The sequence below is a fragment of the Pan paniscus genome, chromosome 1 (genome assembly GCF_029289425.2).
Source record: "Pan paniscus chromosome 1, NHGRI_mPanPan1-v2.0_pri, whole genome shotgun sequence".
Classification (NCBI taxonomy): domain Eukaryota; kingdom Metazoa; phylum Chordata; class Mammalia; order Primates; family Hominidae; genus Pan; species Pan paniscus.
In genome coordinates this window covers 176,652,068-176,671,097 of record NC_073249.2, presented here as the reverse complement: position 1 = coordinate 176,671,097, position 19,030 = coordinate 176,652,068, and the positions used below count along the sequence as shown (strand labels likewise).

Below are 19,030 nucleotides of genomic sequence, written 5' to 3'. Positions count from 1 at the left end.
AGACTCCATCTCAAAAAAAGAAAGAAAGAAAAAAAAAAAAAGAAAAAAATCCCTATGTAAGTTTGATATGAAACAAAACATTAACAAATATTGTTCTGCTATAGGCACTGGTAACCTAATTGTTTCATCTGGTACATCCATCACAAATCACACAAGGATTTATTTCATCAGACAGTGAATAGAATTTAAAGGGTCATTTTTCTTTTCAGGATTACACAAAAACTGAGAAGATTTCTAAGCCTAATACAAAAGCAGTTGTAATAGGGCAAATAACAATTCTATGCTTTTCTAATGTACAGCGATTCAAGATATATAAATGCACAAACCACTTGCAGTCTTGCTTCAGTGATACTTAGGAATAAATTCCAGATAACATAGCATAAAGGAGTAATACATCTTTATTATTATTGCTTGAGTTTGTGGGGGAAACCCTTTTGAATAAATGCTAAATGAAAAATGAACCACCCATCTGTTTAATAGCAAGAAAGGCCTGTTCATTGTCACGTATCTCCATCCTCACCAAGAAACATTTGACAACCGTAGGTCAAGGGAGTGCAAAAATGGTAGACTTAAGCACTTTAGGGCCATCTCCTAATCTGCCTTTAAAAAAAAAACAATGAAATTTCCCAAGCACTGGCCAAAGTGAGTCACTTATTCAACCAATAAATATTTATTGAGCATTTTCTATGTGTCACTATATCTGTGAGATTCCCATATGTGCTCCACTGAATAAACAAATAGAGCCACAGAATGAATGAAATAGACCCTTTCCTCCAAGAGCACATTGTCTATTGTTGGGGTGGGGTGGAGTCGGTGTGGGGTGGAGTCAGGTTGGGGTGCACTATGAGCATATACTGTGATAGAACTGTTACAGAGCCTTGCTCTGGGAGCCCTGGGAGTCCCTTATGGTTTTTAGAAATTGACCTAGGTCTTTCTCTCAGCATGAACATGCCCTAGCCAGTCAAGCCATTCCCATCAGAGGAAATGACATAGACATTAGTTTTTACATTTTGGTTTTTGAACCCTGAAGACTCTCCTGTAAACACTCACTCAGCCCTCTGCCCCGTGTCTGTGTCTGTGCATCTGTGTGTTATCCTTGGTCAGACTGATGTCTGGACCAGTCCCCCCTTCTGCTTGTCCCCCCAGGTTCTCCCCAATTACCATTGATGGAATGACAAGCCTTGTGGGAATGAACATCCCTGGTCACACAGGAACTGGGTGGTGCATCTTTGTCTACAACCTGTCCCCCGATTCCGATGAGAGTGTCCTCTGGCAGCTCTTTGGTCCCTTTGGAGCAGTGAACAACGTCAAGGTGATCCGTGACTTCAACACCAACAAGTGCAAGGGATTCGGCTTTGTCACCATGACCAACTATGATGAGGCGGCCATGGCCATCGCCAGCCTCAACGGGTACCGCCTGGGAGACAGAGTGTTGCAAGTTTCCTTTAAAACCAACAAAGCCCACAAGTCCTGAATTTCCCATTCTTACTTACTAAAATATATATAGAAATATATACGAACAAAACACACGCGCGCACACACACACATACACGAAAGAGAGAGAAACAAACTTTTCAAGGCTTATATTCAACCATGGACTTTATAAGCCAGTGTTGCCTAAGTATTAAAACATTGGATTATCCTGAGGTGTACCAGGAAAGGATTTTATAATGCTTAGAAAAAAAGAAAAAAACAAACAAAAAAATACCTTTGATGCATTGAATGTTCTTTCATAGCTGTCGTTGTTGAATATAATATACATAGATAGCGATGTGCAGGGATTTTTACCCAGCCAGCTAACTTTACTACCTTCCTTGAAGGTGGATCTTTTTAAGATGACCATTCGCTCATTTGAAGAAGAAAAACAAAAAACAAAAAAAATAATAAAAATAAAACAATTTTTACAAAGTAATGGGATTCAAAGAAAGGAAAAAAAGATTTTTCTTTTTTGTCAAAATGTCGATCCAATCAGATTGGTAAAAACCCCCACACAAATTAAAGAGGAATAATAAAAATTGCAAAAATAAAAAAAAAAAACTTTTGCAAATTTTTTTATTTTTCCTTCTTTCTTTTATATCATGTGAACTAAAACAGTCTTCTGTTAGGGGATGGGGGCAAGGGGGATACCTGATGACATTAACAATTTAATAACATTAACATTGTTGCCAAAGAGGTGGTCTCTTTGCTGAAAATGGGTTTCAAGAAAAATCTATTTTTATAAAATATAAAGAATTTTTACAAGAGAATCTGGATTTGAGAAAAAAATATTTTGACTGGCTAATTTAGGGGAAATTGACAACTTTGTCGCGTTCATACTGCACTGGTAACTTTTTAGAGATCAAGATGTGTGTTTTAAACTGGATTCGTAGACTGTTTTTTGAAGGATGGGCTATAAACAGATGATCTTCATATCTTTTCATAGCATGTAATAATAATTAAAAAACAATTATTAATTACTAGGGGAAAGGAGTGTTCGTTCTACCCAGGGTACCACAGTTCCCCACAGTCAAAACCCAAAAGCAAGGAGATGAGTTGAAAGACAGTTTTTCTTTAAGTCATCAGTATGGGATGTCAGCAGAACAAAAATTAAAAAGATTAATTTTCCTTTTGATCTAAAACTTCCTTAGTTTGAGCAGTAGGTGCTACAAAATTATTTACATATCTTAGTATCATAGTTAAATGTAATGTGTTTAGGAGAGGAAAACAAAAGATACATTTGCTTTAAATTCATTAAGAAATTTTCAAATTCACTTTGTAGCCCATGCTGATAGAATTGGGCTGTGTTGGTACATTTGAAACACTGTTTATGTTGCTTGAAACACTTATTTATTTAATCGCCGATGTGATGATGCCTATGGCCGAGATCAAATATAGCTAGATTGGCTAGACTACTTATTTGTTTACTTAAACTATGGGAAGAAGCATATTATTGTGTCATTCTGTTGTGTGTGTATGTGTATATACAATATAAATATATATATATAAAGTTATTTTTTCTTTGGGTTAATTTATTATAAGTTGTAACACTTGGCTAGTTTTGTTTGTATATGTCTTAAAATGTTTTCTTATGATATTTAAGTGACAGTTAAAGAGGTATCAAGGTAACTTGTGTAGAACTATTGTTTGATATATTGTCATGTTTGTTGTGAATATTTTTTCTTACTGCACAGTAGAAAAATAAAAACAACTGAGTCTTTATTTTAATGTAACTCAGATTGGGGAAAACAAAACAGAGCTAAGGGAACAAAATGACTGAGGGAGCACTCTCCCACGTCCAGTGCACTGATCATTTTAGTATGTTTGTGCTTTGTACGGTTATATATTTAAAACGAAAACAAAACAAAAAAATACAAGGGTTCATGCTCTTCCCTGGGTAATAGAAACAGTTACTCGCTATGCATAATCTAGTTGATAGTTAAATTTGCTATTGCTTTTCTTGTCTTGTTATATAAAATCTTTTCAATACAAGTTTAGTCTTAATGGTAATAAAACGTTATGGTTATTTATAACTTGTGCTTATTTTGTGCATTTTTTCCCATGCTGAACCCACTAAGTGCATGTAGACAGGACTGTTGTTTTCACACTGAAAAGGCAAACTTTGTAGTAGTCGTCGTAGTGGTAGACAGATAACGAATACCAAGGCTGCATCATAGACTCCTCCTTTAAATTTTTTTTCTGTTTTTTTTTCCTCTTTTCTGTTTTGGATATAACACCAGATTTCAGTTCAGAGAACACTCGTTCAACATTCAGGGAAAACTTTTTACGTCACCTGCTATGAATGAACGTAGTTTGCTGGCAAAGTTTTGATGCATTTGCTAAGCATTAGTGGGAAAGGCATGCCAAAATCTTCTCTATAATGTGTTCAATCTTGGGGGAAAAAAAAAGGAAAAAAAATCTTAGGACCAGGCAGTTGTATACTTTAGTTATTAATGAATGACTTCATGTTAATCTTGCTAGTTTAGATGATTTCCAAGGGAAAGTATTGTAAATGTTTTTTTTTCATAATCTTGTTGTGTTTGAATTATTTGTACTTTATCTGTCCAGACAATAAATGAAAGTGTGTAGAATGGATTTGACTTCCCAAATTTTTAAATGTGTTTATTTAAACTTTTTTTCTGTACTATCTTCAGATTTCCCCAATATTTTTATCATTAAACCAGGGAAAAGAAAAGGCAGAGTAAAATTTTATTTTACAGCTTAGCCCAGTCTCTTAAAGTCAGCTCAATATTCAGAAGTCACTGTTCTGGTTCCATGCTATTAAAAGTGTGGTGGTCCCCAGCCAGCAGTATCAGCATCATCTGGGAGCTTGTTAGAAATGTAGAATCTGCATTTAACCAGATCCCCAGGTGAATGAATCACTGGTACTTTCAAGTTTAAGGAGCACTGCCCTGGTTCATAAGCCAGAACACTTGGCCTTACCTTTGGTGTTATGATACATTAGCACCTGTTATTCATTTATAAGAAGGCTTGTGACTTGTTCAGAGGGCAGGGAGCCACCATTTGCAGAGCACCTATTATGTAACGGGCAGGCTGTATGGTATCCTCTATATTCTCTCACTTTATCCTCAGCAACCCGAGGAGTGTAGACAACCTTATCCTCATTTCACAGATGACAAGACTGAGACTCAATAAGAATAGTAACTTGACACCACAAGCAAGTTTCCAGCTGGGATTTGAATCTAAGTCTGACTCCACTGAACAGCACCTCAGCATTAAGGTTGCAGAACTTGAGCATTAAGAAATATTAAGAAAGCAGACCATTTGTATTGAAAGTGACAGCTAAGCAAGAAAGGTCACCTTTTTATTTTAGCACTCATTTCTGTTTAAAAGTAGGAAATATTTGGCTTTCTTACCTTTGAATAGAAACTCAAAACAAGGAATTACTCATAATGTGTCTAAAGAACATGATTTAAGCTCAACCTAGGGAGAAAAATACTGCCTACATTATCATGAAGTCACATTAAAATATGCCCTGAACTTTACAGATTAGCTTTTTAGTGATTTCCTGATACAATCACTCACTGATTATCTACTGTCTTTCATTTTCATTTCCTCACTAACTGAAAATTTATACTCTATAAAACATTGCCATCCATAAACTGACACTTCATGAAATGCCCCCACTGAGCCAGATGAACAAATAGTAAGATTCTCTTCTATTTCTAATTAACCTCTTTTTTATTATTATATTAAGTTACCACATTGGTTGGAATAATTAAATTCAGGGCAAAGAATGAGAATTAATTAACCAAGCTAAATATTAAATTTCTAAGTCAGGCTAAACCTCATATAGTTGAACTTAAAGGTTCTTATTATAGTTTTATCTTAAAGACAAGTCCCTACGTTTCTTTTCTGGAGAAAAAAAAAATGGACATTCAAAAGAACAGTTTCCCACAGGGATAACACAGCTTTACAACCGTGTTTGTAGGTCTAAAAATGTTGCTGCCAAACCTATGATAGTTGCCAGTCATCACCACCCCTGCTCCTTAAAGGTGTCATTTTAGTGTACTTTAAATGGACGGCTGCATTATTTTGGAATATCCAAAGTTAGTAGAATCTTCCCAGTTCATAAAGTTCATTCACTAGCCTCCTCCTACAGATCTATGCAGAAAGTTTTACAAATAGATGTAGGTATTTAAATAGGTCTTGACAATGACCATAGAAGATATTCTGCATATACTCTCTCAGAAACACTTTCTAGCATCAGCACAATGTGTCTGCCTAACATCTAATAAAAAATTCATCTTGTTGTGAATATAAGCCTGTTACCTTAAATCTCCAGGCAAACATATATAGTTTCTGTAGGTGTTTGTGGAAAACGTCTAACAAATCACAAGAATACTGAGATTATTACATTTCTTTGAGGTCCTAGGTACATTGTATTTTGCTTGGTTGAAAAATTGCATGTCATAGAAAACTGACGGCATTTACTTAGTGTTATTTTTGTCAACGTGATAGGAGGAGTGAAAAAAATGTGTTTGTGTCTAAAACCACCCCACATCATCACCATCAACATCAAAACTTTACTTACTTCTATTACCGAAGATCAAACACTGACCAAATGATGGTTACTGCCAGAAATTTTGATCAGCTGGGGTCCTGTTTATCAAGATCAATCAACCTTTGTTCATTTGTAAATAAAACATTTTAACCCCCAAAGAATAACATTTAAATGTACGTTTGAAACTCACAAGGTCTTGTGGCGCCCATACTCTCCTTGAGTCAGTATTTGGGTGTAGATACTTTTAACCTTGTCAAAATGCAGCACACAATTGCCTTTGCCATAGGTAATTCCGGAAACTCCCAGTCCTTGAAATTATTTTGCCCTTACTTCCTGTAGGCACTATGCATTTGTTCCTTAACAGACACACACAGGCAAACACACAAGGCAAGTATTTGTATAATTATGAATTTTTTAACTTTCATCTGTGAATTCAAAAATGATACCTGATAAGATAGCGTTAACAGCAAGAGTGTGTTTTCTAAACCAAAGAGTCATTTAAATCTTAATTTGAGGCCATCCTGCCTGGATCCTTCCACAGCCTTCATGAAAGCTCACAGAACACAGCTTCTAATATCCTTGCACCCTTGACTGCCTTTGTTCTACCTGAAGAAGAGAATAATAAAAGGAAATTACATTTTATTTCCATGAGCTGAAATCAAGTTTTAATATTGTCCAAAAATGACTCGTACCATTCCCTTATCTTCTTAGCTTTTTGGCGTATTAGGTAATAAGATAATTTCTCATGGTACAGTATTTATGTAAGAATCATATTTCTCTCTGTGCAGATCACTTACAGAAGTGTCTGTTAACAGGAGAGAATGATACATAATCAGCACTTAAGATTAAAATAGACCTGAGAACATAAAAGTGTTCCTTCAATTAAAGGAATAGCGTTTCTCCCGTCTCATCCTTTTTGTTTCTGCAGCAGAATGAAAACTGGTTTAAAATCACCCAACCCCAGGTTAATTCCCAGAAGGCTTTTCTATGCGAGTTCAGCTTAATCTACTAGTGGTTCAAATGCAAAGTGGACTCACATGACATTCCAGTATGCCATGTAATTATTTCAAACAATTTTCTGCAAAGTCCCTAAGGTTTAAGAAATTGTTTCTAGAAAGACCACTGGCATTTATTAAGTTTTTCCTATGGCAGGCACTCTATATGTATATAGCGTTAGTGAGGGGTATCATCCCCCTTTTACATTGAACAGAAAGAAACTCGGAGAGATTAGGTATTTTGTGAAGGTGTGTAAGTAGGTGGCAAAGCCCGAATTCAAACCCAGGTCTGTCTGATCCCCAAGATCCCCAGTTACACACCGTGGCTCCAAGTCCATTATGCTAGAATTAGAGCCAAAATAATTACCACGTGGTCCACACTTCAACTAAAGGTGAGATGAGTCCTATTATGTAGGAAATAAAGGAAATTACATTCATGTACTGTGCCTGAGTCTAACCCTCTCCCCAAATCTTTAATGGAAAAACAGACCAAATAACAATGGTTTACAAGCAAATTAACAAAGAATAACTAAAAGTGAAAGTTTTTAAGCACTGTTGCTCAGCAGTATTTAAAAATGAAATTAGTTTGTTAATAGGTCTATTTTAACCACCACAAATCATTGAGGTAGAAAGGAGTTGAGGATAGGACAGACAGGTAAGAATGTTAACAAGCCAACTTAAGGACCATCAGAGCTGGCCCCATGGGTCTCCCCAAGTGATAGTTCCCACTATGACACACAGATGGGTCCATTGTGTGGACCAATAGCACCATAGTGGCCACTCCTTTCACTATCTGTATTGCCTCTGAATCCTCAGAACAATCCTGGGAAGCACATAAAGTAATCCTCATTTTACATCTAACAAAAACAGAGAAGTTAAATACCTTGCCTAAGGTTACACAGCATGTTGCAGAGTGGGAATTTGCACAAAAGTCATCCAGTTCCAATCCAATGTCTTTCTGCTAAACCATATTGCTGGCTTTCAATGTGACACCATTTGTTGATCATCTGCCTAGGTGTGAGGTATGGCAGGGTGGGGGTTGAGGGGAATCAGCCTAAGCCTTGTCTACACTAGAATCCTTACTCTGAACACCTGCCATATGCCAGATACTGAGCTAGGGGCACGGCAACAAATAAACATGTCTAGCTTCTTTTTTTTTTTTTTTTTTTTGGTATACCTGTTTTGTGCATGAAATTGTGCAGTGGGTTATGACAGAAAACCAAAAAAGCAGGAAAGGAAATTTAGAGTTCTATTACAAAGACAAGACCTGTGGAGCAATGATCTGGCCACAGAGATGTAGCACAGGTAACTTTTATGTTGGAGGGAGAATTTCAGATTGTGAAAATCTGTGGGGAATGCAAGGAGTATTCTGGGATCCAGGAAGGAAGGAGAGTTTGCCCTGATGGAAAGAGGACTAGCTTTAGTGAAAAAGTTCTGGGTTTGGGTCCCTGGGACAAAAATTTAATGTCTCTGAAATTCCTGATCAGAGAAGGGAGGATTAGAAGTAAAATATGCCAAGTTCCTGGCACTGAATGAAGAGTAGCAGGAATTAAACAATAGCCAGAAAGAGTTCCCAGAAGAAGAAAACTTGGGCCAGGCCCTTTGGCAGGGAGAGGTGGGTTTAGTGGATGCCCCTGAATGTAAAGAACCAAGAAATCCTGTTTGGTCACTTCAAGTGAGGGAGGGAAGAAATAGTAGGAATACACGTGGGAATAAGTTGCTGGGAATCTCACTTGGCCTCATGGAACTTAAGCTGCTTTTGAAATACAGTAACTCCAGCCACTTGGCAGCAAAAGCTCTGATTGCCCTCAGCAACCAGAGGCCCTATTGGTCCCTCCTCTGGTGTCTGGCCATTACAGTGACTCAGCCACTCCATCTCATTCACCCCTGAGAATTAGACCACTGGGAACATCATGGAAGAGTCACAGAGACTTCCCCTCAGGGTAAAGGAGTGGAGGCCACACTAAGGAGCTTAGGTGGGCAGCAGTGGAAAGGGACAGCACAGGAATAAGAGGAAAAGGGTTGGTCATGCAGGCCGAGGCAGGAAAAATCTTTAGGAAAGCAGAGTACCAGAAGGCTTTTGAGCAAGGAAGTGAGGACCCTTCGTTCATAAATATCTGGTAAAGGGCAAATATCTCCAAACCTACTCCTCTTGGCAGTAGGAATAAGAAAGAGTCAAAAGTTCAGTCTCAGCCAAGATGGGAAATGAATCCAATTAAACCATTTGTAAAGGGTAGTCCTCCCCTGCTTGTCACACAATCAGCCTTGTCATTGCCTGGTTACTTAGCTCTGGAAAGCCCTTGAAAGTCAGTTCAAATTCCTCATTTGAATCCTTGGGAGAAAAAGGGTTTTGAGTTGTCCAGCCTCCACTTCACCCTATGTAACTAGTTTTCATCTTATTCCACAAATATTAGGGTTCTTCTCCTTAAAATGCCCTTTCCTCCACCCCAAACCCACATTTTTCTCAAAGCATGCATGCACCACCCACCTGGCTAATCCTGCTTGTTCAGCTCAGGATTCACTGCCTCCTGGAAACCTTTCTTGACCCTGGCTGGATTAAGGATTCCTTGATAATCCCACATCCCTCTGCTTTCCTGTATCACAGCATACTCACATACCATATTTGTACTGCTGCATGCAGCCTCCATGGGGACAGAGGAATCAGGCATGGTGCCTGCGCTGGAAAAGCTCAGGTGTAAGCAGAGTATAGAAGGGCAAGAGCAAAGCTGCAGGGTATTTGGGGAGCATAGAGAAAAGAGCAGTCAATTCTAAATTTGTGGGGTGAGGTAAGGTTGAACTGTAACATGAAAGGAATCCTAGACATGTTTAGGAATCAGCTGTCTCATGAAGGATAGAACAGACTTGGACGGGTAGGCACTGGAGTGAGGCAAGGAGCATCCCACTGGGAACAATGGAAGTGATCCAGGACCAGGAGTCAGAATCCTCAGCTCTGCCCCTGACTTGCTGTGTAGTGTTGGGCAAGTCACTGCCCCTCTCAATTTCCCAGAAGTTAAAGGAAGGTGTGGGATGAGATGGTCTCTGATGGTCTTCCTCCTGCTGACTCCTAGACATTCATCTGCCCCTACATTTTTCATAGGGTCAGCAAATATTTATTGGCCACCTATTATGTGTTACTGAGGAAACAATGAGAGGACGAAAAGCAGCTATATACAGCTGAGGTGAGTGCTGTCAAGGTCAAGTACAGGCTGTTCTGACAGTGAGCAACAACACCTGCCTGGCTGAGGAGGAGGAACACCCTTTCTCAGACAGCGGCATTTGAGCCAAGATCTGAAGGATGAGGACAGTGTGTCCCATCCCAGGCCAGGGGAACAGCATGGGCAAAGGGCCAGAGTAGAGGGCAGCAATGTTCAGCTGAGGGACTGAGAGGAACCCAGTGACTCAGCAGTGGAGAGGGGAATGGGGCTGGTGGTAGCAGGGACCAGATTATCAAGGGTCTTGCAAGCCACAGAAAGGACTTTGATCCTTAAGAGTAATGGGGAGTGCCTACATTTCAGCCAATGGATTCTCTTCTCTCAACCTCAGTTTACTCATAGTGATGAGTAATAATAAATAATAAACCCCCTCTCACATATCTATATCTAACCTATATATTTATATCTTTCAATCTATCATCTCCTGTCGGTTCTTTTTCTCTGGAGAACCTTGACTATTACACTTATCTGTAAAATAGAGATGACTGATAACAGTACTTATAAGGCCTCTTATAAGGGCCTTATTCAGTGTTGAGAGGGTCAAATGCATTAATATGTGTTAAGTGCTTAAAACACTACCTGGCAGATAGTAATAACTATATAAATGTTTGCTATTACTATAGCTATCATTCTTAATATTAATCTGGCTAATTCTTACACATGCCTCAAAATTCAACATGAATATCCTGTCCCCTGGAGCTCATTCCTCAACCTCTCAGACCAAGTTATGAACCATTTCTCTGTGTTCCCAAAGTCCTCTCTTACCCTGTAGAATAGTTTATTGTCTACCTCTATGCCTTCTCCCCTAAACCATAAGCTCATCAATGGCAAGAACTGTGCCCTATTCATTAGTACAAGATTGTTCACAAAAAGAATGCCAGTGAAGGTGTGCAGCTGTGGTAGGCTGAATAATGGCCCCCTAAAAATGTCCACATTCTAATCCCAGGGCATGTGAATATGGTATCTGTCTTAGTCTATTTGTGTTGCAGGACTTTTCCTTAGTTCAGCTAAAGACAGGGTTCTTTGTCCCACAGCCATGAAAATTCAGGTTGGCAGACAATTTCGATGGTGAGTAAGACAGGGTTTTATTGGGTGAAGTGGAAGTAAAGGGGGCACAGGGACTCTCACAAGGCCAGAGTCCCTGCTAGAGCACTTCCCACCTGGCCATTCGAATCCCGGGTCCCACACAGGAAGAGGAGGGGCCAGGCTCCTCCCTGCTGCAAATGTCGGGAACTTCCCCAGGCTCCTCCTCAAATGGGCAGGCTGGATAGAGTTTCTCCACGGACCTCCTCTCACCTGGCTGTCTCATTTGGGCTGCTATAACAAAACATCTTACAATGGATAATTTACAAACAACAGAAATGTAGGGCTCACATTTCTGGAGGCTGGAAAGTCCAAGGTCAAAGCACTAGTAGATTTGATGTTTGGTGAGGATTTGCTGTCTGTCTCATAGTTGTCACCTTCTTACTGTGTCCTCACATGGTAGAAGGGGTGACCAAGCTCCCTCAGGCCTCTCTTATAAAGGCACTAATACCAGTCAGAAGGGTGGACCCCTCATGATCTACTCACCTCCCAAAGTTCCCACCTCTTAATAATACAACATTAGGGATTAGGTTTACATTTACTAATTTTGAAGGAACATACACATTCAGACCATTGCTTTACCTTAAATGGTTAAGGGGACTTTACAAATGTAATTCAGTTAAGGATCTTAAGGGGAGATTATTGTGGATTATCCAGGTGGATATATATATAAATGTTTGCTATTACTATTGCTATCATTCTTATTATTCATCTGGCTAATTCTTACACATACCTCAAAATTCAACATGAATATCCTCCCCCCTGGAGCTCCTTCCTCTACCTCTCAGACCAGGTTAGGTACCATTTCCAGGATTCCCCAGTGTAATCACAAGAATCCTTTTAAAAGGGAGGTGGGAGGATTCAGAGTCAGTAGTAGGAGAAGCAACAATGGAACCAGAAGATTGTAGTAATGCGAAGAAGGACCCATAAGCAAAGGAATGCATTCGGCCTCTAGAAGCTGAAAAAGGTAAGAAAATTGACTTTTTTTCCTGAAACCTCCAGAAGGAACACAGCCCATCTAACACCTTGACTTTAAACCTCTGACCTTCAGAACTATAAGAAAATAAGTTTATATTGTTTAAGCCACTACATTTGTGGTAAGTTTTTATAGGAGTAATAGAAAACTAATACATCAGCCAAGCATAAAGCAGGAGTTAGAAAAAGGATAGTTGTGTGGAGAAGCCAATGTTCAGTCCAGACCCTCCCTGGCTCCTGGCATCGGTGAGAATAGGAACAGAGTTAATGGTGGCCACTGTATCTACCCTCTTAGCACACGCTGACCACTCTGGGCCCTCAGGAAGCAAGCTACCACCACCATATTAACATCATCATTCCTGGATCTCATGGACTTGGTGGATGGTGGAGGGGGAGAAAAATCAGTGGGTCCAAAGATATCAGTGAACTGTCATGCTGGGCTCCAGAAGAGACCATATGGAATGTAAATTAGGTTAATAGAACAGTGGCCTGGGAAATCTAGGTTCCTGACCCAGTTCCTGGGTTCAGTTTTGCATATGCTTCTGAACAAATTATATATTCCATACTTGCTCCTTCTCTTATGTTCCACATCTCAATTAATTGTGGGAAACCCAGGAGTATTCCTAAACTCCCTCCCCTCCCCTCAACCATCTAATCAATTACCAAACCCTAACAATTTTATTCTCCTGAAAATTTCTCAAATTCATCCCCTCCTCCCCTCTTTATTGCCACTATCCTGATTTAAGTCTTATCACCTCATTCACAGGCTATTAACTGAATCCCTTCTATGTACAAGGATTCAGACACTATCCTTATACGAGACCTTTCCTCCTCACCTTCTGCAACTCCACCCACCCCCTCCGTCAGGACAATCTATCTAAAACACCCATCTGGCCAAATCATTGGCCCACCTAAATCCCATCAGTGAATTCCTATTACCCAGGTGATACAGTCCAGACTCCTGAGCATGACTTACAAGACCCTGAATCATCTAGGCTCTGGCGGCTTAACCAGCCTCATCCCCTTCCTCTTCCTGCCTCACAGTTTGTGGTCCAGCTCTGCAAAATTACTACCTGTTCCCTGAATACAACACAGTGCTTGTCACAGGCCTACTCCTATTAACTCTCTTCTTCCTTACTAACAGAATCCTGATTTTTTTAGGGCAACAAAATGTCTAGCTACAAAACATCTTTCACATCACACAGCTCTGGCCAATGAGAAGTAAGAAGTCCCTCGTGAGTCTTCTAGGAAAGCTCCCTAAATGGGAGCAAACTCAACTGGCACACTGTTTTCCCTTTGCCATTGCCCTCTTTTCCCTCTCCCTTCTTCCCATTTGGAATGCTGGTGTGATATCTAAAGCTGCATGTGCCATATTGCAACTATGAAGGAACAGACAAAAACCATGAATGGCAGACTAGAAACACCTGGAAAGCCTATGCCCTCAATGGTATCCCTAGGCTGCAATAGCCCCTGGATTATCTCCTCTGAACATCTTATTATTTGAGAAAAATACACTCCTTACTGAAGAGCTTCCCAACAAATGAACACATTCTTTATTAATGTGCTTAATTTATTTCTTCAACCCTCTGATCAGACAGGTGGGGCCCTGTGCTGTTACAGTCCCCAAGCCATTCATCTCTGGCCCCAAACAGCCCATCCCTCTGCCCTGCTGGGCCATACAAACATTTTCGTGTGTGTACTGCTGTGTAACAAAATGTTACACAACTCTCTCTCTCTCTCTGGTTTAAGTCTGATTATTGCTCTATCCCACTTGACCATTGCCTATGCACTGAGATTTCCAACGTTCCTCCACGTGTCTCCACTGCCAGAAGCTCCATCACCACCTGCCTCCAGATTTTCATCAACTTATTGCTGCCTGCATTAGTCTGCCATGCATCTAAGACTCCTCTTGGGCCACCCGTCCAGTAGCACTGATCTATCTTTGACCCCCAGTGCTCCTTGGGGCCTTAGTTCCTGCCATCATACTGACTACAATATCTCAACATCTTTGCCCACCTCCACATCTCTAGAGCTCCTGTCTCTCTCCCCAACTCTCCAACCCACCCTCTTGCTCTCTCACTCTTGCTTGTCATCAGAGATCCACCTTTCCTTTCTTTTATCCCATTTTGATAAGGAAGGAACAGTTCTACCACAGAGTTGCTTGGATCCCTAATGACTCAGTAAAATATATATTTGCTGGCAGGGCCCGGTCAGAGAAGGCTAAAAAGAGCTTTACACTATGCTACAAATAGTGCTCTTTAGCCCTGAACCCATTTGCTACTGTGGTCCTCAGTGCTAGACTTTCTCCTCACCTAATTTTTTTTTCCCAGGAATCCCCATTATCCTTATTATAATCTGGATTCCCATGCAATGCCCCTGTCCCCATGACCTCAATGCCCATCAAATAGGCTTATATATGCCTCATCCTCCAATATGAACCATCCACGTTCTTACTCACGGGGTCTATGCCAACCCAGGGATGTAGCTAGACACAAGAGGGCATGAAATGTACATAGAGTCCTGAGCTTCCTGCTACTGAATGAATAATTAAATTCTCCAAGTCTCAGTTTCCCCAACAGTAAATGTAATAGCAGGACTACCTGGTCTCAGTTTCATCAGCCTGACACAAGGAGGAACCCCAGGGACAAGCTTGAGGCCCCAGAATACTTTAGAACCAGTATAGAAGCCAGGAGAGAAGGAGAAATGAGGGGGAGAGGAAGTTTTCAATCAGGTGCTGGGCTTTCACTGCCAAAAAATTTCCCACAAACAAACCCACCCCAGCAAAGGAAGCTACTGTTGGCTGGCATGCTGCAGAAAAGAAGGCGGGCATGAGGCCTCATTAATCCGGCGGCTGTGGGATCAGTTGCAGATACCCCCCAGCCCACCCACTTTTTGCCATCTGCTGCTGCTGCCGCTGAGCCAAACGTATGCAGCTCTGGTGGGAGCCCAGCCGGAAGCCAGAAGAGGGGCCCAGACCCTTGTGTATGGGGCAACCCCAGCAGCAGGGACCTTTGAGCCCAGGCTCCTGCCGCAGCTGTGTCTCCCAACCCCACCCCCATCCCCCATGCAATGCTGCAACACTCCACAAGTTGGAAGCCACTGAGGGAGAAGTCCCAGGGCCCTGAACAAATATTAGACAAATAACTGACTAAACTGCATTGATTGAGAATTCACTGTGTGCCAGACACATACCTTATATCCCATAAATACTATCCCAAACCACACAAAGATTTCAAAACTACATCTGTCATAATTCTTGATGATTTCAATATGCACAAAGACAATCTTTCCAACACCTCGGCTCCTCAACCTACACTCCTCCTTCCACCTCAGTTACTCCCTCCCTGCTCCTCCCGTAGGGCTTAATAGCTTAATTTCAATGGCAAGCATCCTCTTGTCAATACCTACTTCCTATCTCACTCCCTTTACTATCCTGACTCAAAATAACCCTTCAACCCTCCTGGGACCTTCAACTCACTTTTACTGGCCCTCACCACCACCATGTCCTCACTTCCCTTTCTACCCAGTTTAAATTCCATATAAAACATATCATCCTTCCCTTGTGTACACTTTCATTTTCCTCACCCCTCCCTCAGTTCATTGTATTCTTTTGTTTCAACCAAAGCTCTCCATCTACTGTGTACCTGCACCCTCACGGCTGAACATGCACTGCAAGAGAAAAACACATATTCATGCTGACCAGACTCCCTTTACATTAGTGACCAGCAGCCTTGTGTGGGCCCTAAAACTGCCTGAAGCTCACACTGTATTTCTCTAGTTCAATCACTCTCCCTCTCCCCTAGATGGTATTTTCCTACTTTCTCCTCTTTCTTCGAACCTCTAACACCTCCCTCATCTCCCTCATCTTCATTCTCAACTGAAGACCCAGCTTCCTATTTCACTGGAAATTGAAGTAATGAGAAGAGAACTCCCACTAGCCCCCTGCTCCCCCTTCTCTCCTGTTACCATGGATGAGCTGTCCATTGCTCTTCTACCTGTGTGTTAAATCCCACCCCTCACCAACTCAAGAACATAGATCTAGCAGTTCTCCTCTCTTATCCTGCATCGTTAGATTATTCCCTCTCTACTGAGTCATTCCCATAAGCATACAAACATACTTTTACTTCTCCCATCTTAAAAAAAAAAAACTCGCTCTTTACCATAACTCCTATTATTACCCCATTTCTCATTTTCCCTCAGCAAGAAAACTTCTTAAAGTATAGTGATATTCACTGCCCAATTTCTCTTTTCCCATTCTCCCTTGAACTTTAGTAAGATCTGCTTCCCCACTACTCTTCCCAAACTGCTCTTGTCAAAGTCACCAGTGATCTCCCCATTGCCAAATCCAAATGGCAAGTCTCAGTCCTCGTGGTACTCAATCTTGCAACAGTATTTGTCTCAGCCAATCACCTTCTCCTCCTTGAAAAGTCTTCTTTACTTGCCTTCCGGGACTCCCCATTTGGCATATTTTCTTCCTACCTTTCTGGCCATCCCACAGTCACCTCCTTTGTTTGACCTCTAACTGTTGGAGACTGAGTTCTAGGAATTCTTCTCTAACTACAGTCACTCCCCATGGTCACTCATCTAATGTCGTGGCTTTCAATATAATTAATGTTCTAATGACTTCTAAATATATTTCTAGCACAGAGCTCTCTCCTGAACTCTGGAGACATATGTTCTACTGTCTAGTATACATTTCCACCTGGCTACCTAAAGGACATCTCAAACTTGCCCCCCACCCCCACAAAAAAAAACCCACACAATTTCTTTTTGCCCTTTCCACCCAACCTGCTCTCTCCATCTCAACAAATGGAAGCATTATCTTCTCAGTCACTCAGGCCAAATCTCTTAGAGTTACACTTACTTCCATTTTTTCCTACTATTCTCTAAAAAGTCTCCCCATTGTGTACAGATTTGTATCTATTTTGCTTACTATTATAACTTCAGCTCCTAAAAGAGTGCCTAGCCCTTAGTAGGTACTCAATAAATATTTGCCAAATAAAGGTATAACTAAATTAATCAGCTGTTCATTGAATAAATAAAATAATTATTACAGATTGTGATAAGGGATAAGAAAAATGTGCTATGGAATAAGATAACTGAGAGGTTCTACTTAGAAAACAACAGAGGGGTTCTCTTTTCCCTGAGGAAATGACTTTGAAATGAGACGGAATGAGACATTGTGGAAAGAGCCAGGAAAAGAACATTGATGTAAAGGCCCAGAGGTAGGTATGAGCTTAATGGGTTCTAGGAAACAACAGATGGCCAGCGTGGCAAAAGAACCGAGAGAGAAGGGAGAAAGGTACTGGGAGACATCGGGGAGCTGGAGAAGTAAGCAGGAGCGAAGTCATGAAGAGCCTTGAATGCCAAGTGTGGTCATTTTTGCATTCAGCACAGAGATGAGGCCCAGAAAGCCTCAGGAGAGGGAGAGGGTGGGGTGAAAGTTAAAGGCCAAGGGAGGGCCACCAGAGACTCCTCCAGATTCCAAGGTCTGCACCTCCTGCTATATAGAAAGCCAAGGACTAGAGTGGCTCACTCTCTTGGTCCACCCCAGGGTTTTATTGTGGGTTTGACAAAACTAACCAACTAAAACTCCAACTAAAAGCAGGAGTGGTTTGGTTATTCAAACTTAGCTATAAATCTAGTAACTGCTTGTATTTACCTCATGTCACATAGTTTAACTGTCTCTATGGGTGCCCCAGAGGACAGACACTATCTGTGGTTGAAATATGTCTCTCTCTGCAAACCATAATTCTAGGCCCTCCTAAGCTCAGGCCTTGCAAGAATCTCTACTGCCCAACAAGTCCCTATAAGATGGCATTTAAAAGCAGTCCCTCACGCACTGCAAACCTTGAGTGATAATATGGAACTTATAGCAATGGGCACTCTATCCCCATCCTCTGACTTTAGGACAGGGACTAGAATCTAGCACAGAGCACTCAGTGGGTACTTAAAAATGTCTGTTCAATTGAATAATAGGAAGGAATAAATTCAACATCAGTGAGAGCTGCATGGGTAACAATGAGTGAATGAATGAAACCCTTTAGCCTCTCTCACTTGCCTGTCTTCTTATAGAAGGTTCAAACCTCTTCCATCTTAAAAACAAACAAAAGACCACCTTGCTGGATCTCCAGCTCTTCCTTCTAGACTTCTCCTGGAAAACTTCTCTCTCAAATTCCTTTATAGACAGTTTCTTGGGTGTCTACACTTACCTTTTGTGGGAAATTTTACCCAATCCCATGACTATAAGTACAGTTTGTATTCTAATGCACAAATCTGTATCTTCAGCCTCAACCTTTGAACCTATGTTTCTGGTATCCATTAGACCTCTTCAACTGGATGTCAACAGGTACTTTTGGACCTGTCAACTCAACATGTCCAAAACAGAACTTAGTATCTTCCCCCTGAAATCTTCCTCCTGAGGTGTTTTCATGTCAGGGACTGTCACCTTCAATTATCCCCATTTTATCTGGGTTTTGCCCTTGACTCCCCATTCTCCCTTATCATACACATCCCACCAAATAGTAAGAATTTCTAGATTCTAAATCTTGTCTCTGAAATGTCAGTTGTCCTTGGATTCTTTCTGTAGGGGGCGTTGTCACCAAGGGTGGCCCCAAACTGTGTGAAGGATAGAGAGATCAGCCAGAAGCTCCTGGGAGCCTGAAGGGAAGGAGAGTCCAGTGGCCCAGCAGCGCTTGGTCCTTACTGTGAGCCTTCTCAGAAATTCTCTCTACGGCAGTGACTCATGGTGGTGAGACATGTCC

General features: G+C 41.0%; 1 protein-coding gene across 15 annotated transcripts in view; it reads left to right on the top strand.

Moving 5' to 3' along the window:
- The window catches only part of ELAVL4 (ELAV like RNA binding protein 4), a 156,083-nt gene extending 152,012 nt beyond the window's left edge, over positions 1-4,071 (top strand). For 8 of the 15 annotated variants that reach the window (XM_003829569.5, XM_034964849.4, XM_034964857.3 and 5 more), the window contains one exon: positions 1,147-4,071. In XM_003829569.5, coding sequence (XP_003829617.1) covers positions 1,147-1,474 — 328 coding nt within the window. In that variant the 3' untranslated portion in view covers positions 1,475-4,071. Of the gene's footprint in view, positions 1-1,104 lie in introns of all 15 variants that reach the window. The other 7 variants (XM_008954947.4, XM_034964853.3, XM_034964840.3 and 4 more) reach the window with 1 other exon arrangement.
- The last annotated feature ends 14,959 nt before the right edge of the window (positions 4,072-19,030 follow it).